This window comes from Dipodomys ordii, unplaced genomic scaffold (genome assembly GCF_000151885.1).
Source record: "Dipodomys ordii isolate 6190 unplaced genomic scaffold, Dord_2.0 Scaffold197, whole genome shotgun sequence".
Classification (NCBI taxonomy): domain Eukaryota; kingdom Metazoa; phylum Chordata; class Mammalia; order Rodentia; family Heteromyidae; genus Dipodomys; species Dipodomys ordii.
Window position 1 is genome coordinate 1,095,941 of NW_012267413.1, and position 10,689 is coordinate 1,106,629.

Sequence of the window (10,689 nt, forward strand, 5' to 3'; positions counted from 1 at the left end):
TTTACTTGTATTTTAAACTAAATATAAGCACCTTTTGTGTTCAAAATATCTTCAAAAACAAACTCAAAGACCAATGGAATAGAATAGAAGATCCAGAAATAAAACCACATGCCTACAGTCAGCCAATATTTGACAAAGGAGCCAAAGACATACAGTGGAAGAAACATAGTTTCTTCAACTGCTGGGAAAACTGGGAGGCCACATGCAGAAAACTAAAAGTGGACCCCAGCCTATCACCATGCACCAACAGCAACTCAAAATGGATTAAAGACCTTAACATCAAATCTGAATCTCTGAAACTACTTCAGGACAGAATAGGAGAGACACTTGAACTTATAGGCACAGGCAGGAACTTCCTGAACAGAGTCCCAGGGTTACAACAAATTGGAAAGAGACTTGACAAATGGGACTGCCTTAAAATAAAAAGTTTGTGCACAGCTAAAGCTATAGCAACCAAGCTAGAAAGACAACCAACTGGGAAAAATATTTAACAGCAATATATCAGACAAGGGGTTAATATCCAGTATATACAGGGAACTCAAGAAACTAATCCCTCTCAAACCTAGCAAACCAATTACTAAATGGGCAAGGGAACTAAAGAAAGACTTCTCAGAAGAAGAGATAAAAATGGCAAAGAAGCACATGAGGAAATGTTCACCATCCCCAGTTGCGAAGGAAATGCAAATAAAGACAACCCTGAGATACCACCTTACCCTAGTCAGAATGGCCCACATCCTCAAGTCAGCCAATGGACAAATGCTGGAGGGGATGAGGAGAAAGAGGAACCCTATTACACTGCTGGTAGGAATGTACACTTATACAACCACTTTGGAAAGCAGTCTGGAGGGTCCTCAGAAAGCTAAATATTGACCTCCTTTATGATCTAGCCATATCACTTCTAGGCATCTATCCTGAACAACAGGAACCAGTATACAAGGACACGTGTACCTCCATGTTTATTGCAACACTGTTCATAATAGCTAGGATATGGAAACAAAACAGATGTCTCACCACAGATGAATGGATCCAAAAATTGTGGTATCTATACACAATGGAATATTATGCAGCCATTAGAAAGGACAAAATAATGGCATTTGCAAGGAAATGGATAGAGCTAGAAGAAATCATGTTGAGCAAGGTAAGCCAAGAGCAAAGAGACAAACGGCACATGGCCTCCCTGATAAGTGGATGTTAAATCCAAAATATAAGGTGATATGACAAATTAACAAGACTTAAGAAAAAAAGGACTTCCACTCATCTGGTCGAATCACTACTAAATAACCCCAAGCTGCTGATCACATGTATGGTATATATGTGCACACTGGAGGGAAACCAGGAGGACGGACACAGAACTAGAGGGAATCAGGGAAAAACATACAACAGTGGGACCCATCAGCTGCACTGGACATTGATCAAAATGAACTAAGCAACTCAATGGCAGTGATGGGAGGGAGGGAACAAGTGGGAAAGAAGAAACAGCTGATGCTATGCAAAACAAAAGAAATGTACATATCACCCAATGCAGAAGAAATAACTGTATTGCAAAGCTCATAGAACTCATAAATATTAGAGACCACAATAGACAATTTGCCCCATGAAAGTTAGAATGTGCTTGTGACTTTAACTAAGCATCACTATCCCAAAATACTGTGAAATTTGGGAAATTATGTAATCACTTAATCACAATAAAGAATTTGAAAAACAAACAAACAACCCCCCCCAAATCCTAGTCATCTTTTTACCATATGGAATGATCACCTAGAAGTCAGAAATTGAACTACCAAAAAATAGACTGATAAAAATGCCTACCATTCCTTTTAACTATCTTTAGGTAGAGAGGCGATAGATAAATTGCCCAGTTACAGCTTAGCTTGGACTGTTAAATATATATTTTTGAGGGGTTTGGTTGGAAATGGATAGTCCCTCTATTTGCCTGTAAAGACAACAGTTTAGGGAAGAAATTTGCCATGAGTTAAGTTGGAGCAACCCCACCATAGCAAGAACTGGGCACCAAGCTTTCTGTTAGTCTGCAGACAGCATTGGACAGGCATTGTTCTGCAAATGAGTTAGTGGGATTCCTGAAGGTGTTTCTGGAAGCATCTGGAAGCAGCTGATAAAGCTCAGGGCACATCCTTCAGGCTGAATCTTACCAGGAAAAGAGTGATGTATCTGGCATAGAAATCAAAGTACAATCAACTTCTACCCTGTAGAGCTTCCTGTATCACACTCTTTGGCCAGAACCCCTCTGGTGATTTCTACTGACTACTAAAGCATGTGCTACAAAGATGGCCTCCCAGAACTGACCCCTGGGGGGAACTGAAGCCAATGTGGAAGGATATTTGAAAGGTACTTACTGCTGGTTGAGGACAAGTGGCTGTAGTCAGACCTGAAATAAAAGATGGTAGTGTCAGAAGGATTATACATCATTTTTTCTTTATTCAAATGATTCAGTCAAGCTATAAGTTTAGTGAGTGGTGAGTTGCATTTAATGCATAAAGAAATAGTACCAACTAAAAACTATAGTGTAAAGGCTTGTTTTATGTTTGTTTATGTTTTTTGTTTGAATTGCAACAGCAAAAATTTCCAAGGCATTGTAGAACGGGCATCCTTCACATGGGTCTGTGAATCCTGCTGGGAATCTGGAAAACCATCTAAATATGCTGGTAAAGTGTCCAATGATTATTCACTTTTCTGAGGAGAAAAGGGCCAAGAATTCAATGACATCTCTACTCCCTAGAAGGTTTAAGCCCATGCCAATGAGAATCCTTCAAGTTTCACAGGGCACTTGGGGAAAGTTTCCTGCTGATACAGCTGAAGATCCCAGCCTGGGTGGGGGTGGGGGTGGGGAAGACCCTGGGTCCTTTAGTGCATCCCCATGTCAGGTACAGCTGATCAGCGGGACCTAAAGGCACTAGCCTTTTCCCTTGCCTTCAGTTCTACTATGAAGAAATCCTGCTGGGCTTAAGAGTAACAAGATATGGGCTGTGATGGGCAACATGGAGAGGGCTCCCGTGAAATGACCCCATGTGGATTTTAGGCTGAAGTCAGCTGTTGGCACTCAACTGCTCTGGTACTCTGGGCCAAGGACCTGCCCAGCATAATCTCTGCTAAGTTCCTGCCCTCTGAGCCTGGCCATTAAGACTTCCCCTTCTGGCAGAGTTTGGTGTAGAAGTGATTTATTTTCTCCCCCTGGGTCTCCAAAGTCATTCTCAGCAGGAAATTAATCACTTAGGCATGTAGGGATTTATTCCGCTCTGGTAGTTAGGGAATGCAGTTATGCAAATAAACTGCTTAATTATGTTTAATTTTTATAGATATACACTCCTTAGACTCAAGTTGCCTTTCTTGAATCATCCAATTTTCACTCCATTGAGCTCCTTACCACATTAAAAAGTACATTCAGAACAAAACAAAACAAACAAACAACAACAAAACCCCCACAAGTGTCTCATATTAGCTAAAACAATCTATAGCACACAGAGCAAATGATACTTTGATGTACTGGTAGAGGAACAAAATGGAAGAAAACTAGCAGGTGGTTTTCTCTTTCTCAAATGAAATATGTTAGTAGCCTTAGAACTCTTTAATTTTAAAACTGGGAAGAGACACAATCACCATATTCCTTTGCATATCCCTTTATAGATTAGAAGCTTCATTTGCATCCATCTAACTCAATTTTTTCTTTTTACTAGTTGAGAAGCAAAAGTGATACCATTGGAAAGGACCAGGAGGTGAGGAATGGTAAGGGTTTTCACTCAGTACACAGGATGGGCATCCAGGAAGGAGCTAGAAAGTAGGATGGGCTGGCCAGGGAATGGTACCTCCGCCAGCTGGCAGAGAAGAAAGCATCAAGCATCAGTAACATTCTGAAGCCCAGGATTTCAGCACCCAACCCTGGCACATAAAATTCTTTCTGGAACCAGACCAAGGATAACTAAACTTTGGTTCAACACTTAGAAATGTAACTATATAAATGCCCAACAAACATCCACTGTGGTGAATGTAACAGCAACACGATTCCATTACAATATGATCATCTTAAAATGGCCAGACTTTCAAGAGATTACCCAACCATCCAAATAAAACATATAATAAGAATGTGTAATGTTACTATTTCTCTTAGGTTAAAAATGTGTAAGTCTTTTCAGCTAGGACTTTCCAAATCCTCCAGAAGCAGATGGGATTCACACATGCAGGCATTTGAAAGCTCCGCATAAGATGGATATGTATGCAGAATGAAATGTACACTGGAAACATAGTTTAAAAATCTTGAAGTGAAATGTAGTATTTTAGGGTAGGTGCTAACATAATTAATGCTTTTCTACCAGTTTCTCTCCCCACCCCCCAACTCAAATCCCCTCAACCTCTTGAGATTAAAGGTACTGCCTGGTTGGTCCTTCCAAATGATCAGTCTTCAAAAGTCACTCCAGTTAGGAGATGGGGAAAAACCAGTTGTTTAAGGATACAGGTGGACCTGTTGCAACAATGAGAAGTACAAGTTGTCATGTCCAAAACGAGCTTTACAACGTCGGTGCGGGGGGTGGGGGGCCGGGGAGGAGGGGGAAGGACAAGGATTGGGATTGGGAGGGAGGGGGGAGGCTGGGAAGTGATGTGAAGGGTAAACCAAAAGAGGAGGCTACAATGCTTGGTAAGAAATGTACGCATTATCCTGCCCATGTAATTGTAACCCCTCTGTACAGTATGTTCACAAATAAAATTAAATTAAATTAAAAAAAAAGTCACTCCAGTCTCCTCTGAATTCCTTTTCCATTCAGCATCCAATCTTGACAAAGCACAAATCTGATTATGTGTCCCTCTGGATGAAATTCAAGCTTGCTAGCTAAAACACAAGCTCCCCTCTTGATGACTGATATCTATGGCCTGCTCTGCAGCCCAGCCTCCAGCCTTGTTTGACACAGAGACAGAACTCCAACAGAAAGATGAGTCACCCGCACATTGTCCCCAGCATCTGGTCCTGAGTTTATGTAATTTGCACACAGTTGCCATAATGACAAGAGATCTAATTCCTAACTATTCTTTTCATGGTACACCATTTCAATGTGTGGCTCCAGAAATTGATAATTATATGAAGTGATGTGCCACGATTCATTCAACCACTTCCATTGTGTGCACGGTATGACTGTTCCTGATTGCTCACTGTTACAAAGTGCATGGGAATGAGATAGTTGCACATACAGTTTTACATCTGCTTTCTTGTCCTTAGAAAAATTACCAGGAGTGATAATACAGGATGAAGAGAAATATGCCACTTTTATACTTCTTAAAAATATTCCAAACAAGCCAGTAGCAAGCTTGCTCTTAGCTACTCAGGAGGCTGAGGATTGTAGTTTGAAGCCAGCCTGGAAGGAAATGCCATGACATTATCTCCAATAATAATAATTTAAAAAACACAAAAAAACTACTCAATTAAGGTAAAATGGTTTGTGGTTCCTTGGAAATGCCACGCTCTTTGTATTCTCCATCACAGTGTAGCTCAGTGTAGTTCAGAGGTCTTTGTGTTCACACTTTAAAACTAGCTAAATGACCTCATCTTTCAAGCTTGAATTTATTTTTATTTTTAATTTTATTTTATACAGTGTGTAGCTAATTCCATGTTCTCTACATTTAGATGTATACACAATATAAATCTGTCAATTCTGTAAGTAATTCTTATAATTATGATGTAACTCTTTACTTCCTTAAAAATTCAAAACAAAACAAAAAAACCCAAAACAACAACAAAAAGACCTACCCAGGAAAATCCAGAAGTGGTTCTATGGTTCAAAGTGGTAGAGTACTAGCTGCGAAAGAAGCTCAAGGACAGTGTCTAGGCCCTGAGTTCAAGCCCCGAGACTAGCAAAAAAAATACACACACACACACACACATGTATATTCTAAACAATCACCAAAGATTATCTACTGAAAACATTACCAGTGATAGACAAACTGTGAAGTTTTAAACAATTGTGTCTGCACAAATACCTTTAAGAACCATTAACTATTTCAGAGAACAATCAGATATTGATCAGGGTTTTCTGAGGGAGTTTGTATTCATAGCCTTTTTAGGGTCACAAGAAATAGCAGCTGGGTACCTGCCTCATGATTTCTACTTATTGGCCTTATCTCATACAAATTTACCTGGTGGGCTTTTCATATGACATTCAAGCCTGCCAAAATAAAGCATAAATGGAAAGGTAAATTTATTAATTTTTAAATGCAAGAACCTTTTAATTAAGCATGCAGATGAGCAGTATAAGGATTTTCTATTCTCACACATCTGGCACACACAAAGACACATTTGCAAATATTGTATTTATTTAATATTTATGTCAAAAAGTTAGATGTAGCCCTTTGATTATATTTTTTATATTATATATAACGTCATTCTGTAACTAGAACTGTTAACCCCTTTTAGTGGTTACTGTCTTGCCAATTTATACATACACTCGTTATATAAACTGAAAGTCTTTTGAAATTCTCTTTTCTGGGAACTGTGGCATTGATGTCAAATTGATGTTAATGTTTCTGCATCAGCCCTGATCTGTCAACTCCATGAATTCAGGGTGCACTGGCTCCACATTGAGAATGAGTTAAATACAGTGCCAGTAGAACATCTTAACTTCTAAGACTTCCCGATCCCTGCACCACACCCCCTAGCCCCCCGCCCTTCTTTTTGTTTCTTTTTCTTGTTGGTTGTCCTGGTGCTCTACTGCTTTGAGCCACAGTGCCACTTCAGGTTTTCTGGTGGTTAGTTGGAGATAAGAGTCTCACAGACTATTCTGCCCAGGCTGGCTTTGAATTGCCATCCTTAGCTCTCAGTCTCCTGAGTAGTGCCTGGATCCCACTTTCTTTTTCAACTTTACAAAACTGTCCCTTTAAAATCCATTCCCCTAGCTTAAACTCTCAGTCCATAATTTTTTTCCCCATCTTTGAAGTCACAGAGAAGTACTGGTTTAAGGCTACCCAAGGTCTCAAGAAATGGCCTGACCCCGCTATGAGTTGGGAGCTCTGTGGCAGTTGACACAGGAAGCAGTCCATGAATGAGGGCTGAGACACTGATGAAGTCATTCCGCCAGGTCTGGTCATGTGGGAGAATGCAGCTGAGAGGCCAAATCTTGGAGAGTCACTAATGAAACAGGCATGGCAAGGTCTTGGCTTTTGTTCAGATTGACAAGGACTTGCCAGCCTTCTATTAAGGGGTTCTATTTCTTAAGCTAGGTCACCACTGGCAGCTGCTGACTTGCCAGCTTCTTCCATCTGAAAGCACAGAAAAGCAGGAAGCTTGCTTTCAGTAGATTGGGAAAACGGTAGTTTCAAAATAACACTCACTGTCATCATACAACACTCCCTGATTCTTAGCCTAGGCCAGGCAGCAAAGACAGCGTTTCAAGCAATAAATGCCCAAACAGAAAACAAAAGGCAAGTAAGCTGAGAGCTGGCTCACAACTGTAACTAGCAACACAGCAGACTGAGTTCTGAGGATCACAGCTCATTGTCTGCCTGGGATGACAAATCCAAGAGACTCTTATCTCCAATTAACTAGCAAAAGGCCAGAAATGGAGGTGTAGCTCCAAGGGTCAGTGGTAGAGCATCCCTTGAGCAAAAACAAAACAAAATCAACCAACCAACAAACAAAAAAGCAAGAGGCCAAAGATTTGAGTTCAAGCCCCAGTATGGCATAGAAAAACAACAAAAGGTAATGAGTACAGAGCAAACAGCTTTGTCTTGGGCATGGGGTTGGTGGGAAAGCCACTGGGTAGGATACACGCTGGAGCCTCAGCCTTCAATTCAGGCTACTAAGGAGCCATGTGCCCTGTGAATGTTTTTCCTATCCATAACATAGTAACGAATATAATATAAGGTTTGCCCTGTGGTGTGCTGTGTAATCTGAATGCTGAGCCAATTATTTAAGGCATCTACCAGGATGAATATAATGAACACATGAGGTTGAGGTCTCTATTTGTACTACATAAAACTCTGTTTATCATGCCCAGTGCTCTTTCTAACAAGACTAAATGTCTGATGAGAAAGAAGAAAGGGCAGAAAGTTCATTATGCCAGACACTATTCTAGGAGCTGTAAACACACACCAAATCCTCACAATGACTCTGTGAGAGTGGTACTATCAACATCTCCACCAGAGGGGGAAACTGAGGCCAGAGAGAGGTGCAGTAACCAGCTCACAATTCCTTAGCAGAGGAACTGCAATTTGAATGCAGGCAGGCAGGCAGGCTGGCTTTATAATGTAACTTTCTAGGTGACCAGCATAGCCTGCCCACTGATAGTGAGAGACATGAACTTTTTCAGAACTGCCTCTTGCATCTGACAGATAATAGGATTGGCAATCAGCTTATGCTGCTATTTTGTTCACAATGGTCCCCCCTCCACCAGTCCTTCGTGATCCTGAGTGCCAATCCCCTCTCTCTGGTTTTCTCTGCCTGATTTGACATGTTGAACACTACTGTAGGAAAATAATTAGCAAGGTAGACTGATTCCTGCCTCCATAATGCACAGATAATCAATGGTTCCATCTCTTCCAAAAGCTTACACCACACCAGGTCATCTATCTTGCCTCTTTCTCCTTTTGTGTTTTTCTTGGTGTAGGTATGCTGAGGTTTAAACACAGGGCTTTATGCTTGCTAGGCAGTTGTTCAAATGCTTGAGACATATCTCCTGGTCTTTTTAGTCTGGTTATTTTTGAGATAGGGTCTTGCTCCTAAAGCCATGATTCTTCTGTTTATACTAGGATTCCAGCTTCTCACTGTAGTGGGATTACAAATGAGTGACACTATGTTCAGCTATGGGTCCAGAGGAGGTCTCATGAATTTTTTTGCCTATCCTGATCTCAAATTACAATCCTCCCCATCTCTGCCTCCCAAGTAGCTATGATTAATTACAGGTGCATATGGGCCACCAGCACATGGCCTCTATTCCCTTCTATAGAATCTTTTCTATTAGCAACGATTGTCCAATTAGAGCCTATGTTGAAGAAAATTTCCCCCACTTCATTCTTTCCTCTAACTAATGCCTTTCTGGGCTCCTTTCTTTTCCAGACAAATAATTCTGTTACTTCTCCCTCATTTTCTATGCCCTTCTGAGGCCATTCTAACCCTTCTGCCTCCACCATCCCACTGACAGGTATTCCATTGTCTCCAGTAATAAAATGGCAGTTCACAGCAAGACCTTATCTCAAAAACAAAAAACAAAACAACAAAAGAAAACAAAAAACCAATCTGAATGTGATGGTATACTCCAGTAACCCCGGCTATATGAGAGGAAGGCTAGGAAGATTATAGTACAAAGCTTGCCTGTGAAAAAAGTGAGAAACTCTACCTGAAAAATAAACTACAAATGCAAATTCAAGGACTGGTAGTGTGGCCCAAGGGATAGATAGAGTGCTTGTGTAACCAATGAAAGGTACTTGAATTCAAAGTCCAGTACAAAACAAGCAAAAAAGAAAGACATTTCCTGTTCCTCATCTTAGTTTCTCAGTTGCACAGTCTATCTTTCTTTTCTTCCCACATCTCCTCTTCTTAGGCTTCTTAACCATCCTCCTTGACCTGACATTTAAATGTGATGCTTTCTTAAGGCTGAGTGTGTCAATCAGCCAAGGAAACAGTAGATAGCATAGCACATCCTAAATGTAAAGTGTTCACTAGGAGGCTCTATTGATTTCATCTCTCCCAGGGCTTCAGGTGCCTTGGTTAGGTAGCTAGTTCCAAAGGCAATGCTGTCATGCAGACCTCCCTCCTCACTGAGTTCCAGACAAAGCCCCACCATTTGCTGACTCACTGACTTCCCTTGGATATATCTCCAGACCTCAGATACCTGCTCAAAACTTAACATCGTATACTCTGATTGGGAAGGCACTACTGGTTCCTACTTTGAGATTCCAACAGGAAATAAACTCTCTACTCACAAAAATCCACAAAAAATGATTCCATGGACCCCAAAGTAAATATCACTGTCTCAGTGGATGGATGTATCATTGAGCTGGACCGTGGAGGAAGGCTAGCTTCACCTGGTGGACAGGCATGCCAGGTGGAAAGGTGCAGAGCTGGCAGAGAGCAGCAGCAAAACCTGCCAGATGTATCCAGTTGTAGGAGGCAAAGAAGCACTTGTGGAGAAATAGCAAGAGAGAGAAAGAAGGAGTCCACAAGTCACATTAACTTCTGGTGCTAGATAGATGACAGTCATAAAAGTGTGCATGGGTGAGAGACATGATCAGATTTATGCTTTAAAAATAGTAACACCTGGCACCAGTGGCTCACGCTTATAATCCTAGCTACTCGAGGGGTTGAGATCTGAAGATCATGATTCAAAGCCAGCATGGTCAGGAAATTCTGTGAGATTCTTACCTCCAATTAGCTTCCAAAAGTGCCAGAATTAGAGCTTAAGTGGTAGAGTGTTGGCCTTGAGCGCAAAGCTTAATGACAGTGCCTAGGCCCTGAGTTCAAGCCCTACGACCTGCACGAAATATTAACAGTAACAAACATTTACTGAGTGTTTTCTACATGATTTATACTCAACCTCTACAAGATGACATAAGAAATGTGGAACAGGGGCTGGGAAGGTGGCTCAGTGGCAGAGCGCGTGCCTTGCATGCCTGAGGCCCTGGGTTCGATTCCCCAGCACCACATAAGCAAAAAGAAAAAAGCCGGAAGTGGCGCTGTGGCTCAAGTGGTAGAGC

General features: G+C 41.2%; 1 protein-coding gene across 1 annotated transcript in view; it reads right to left on the reverse strand.

Moving 5' to 3' along the window:
* The window catches only part of Fam124a (family with sequence similarity 124A), a 76,712-nt gene that overhangs the window by 34,980 nt on the left and 31,043 nt on the right, over window positions 1–10,689 (reverse strand). The window contains exon 2 of the mRNA XM_013034817.1: window positions 2,355–2,386. Coding sequence (XP_012890271.1) covers window positions 2,355–2,386 — 32 coding nt within the window. The remainder of the gene's footprint in view (window positions 1–2,354; window positions 2,387–10,689) is intronic.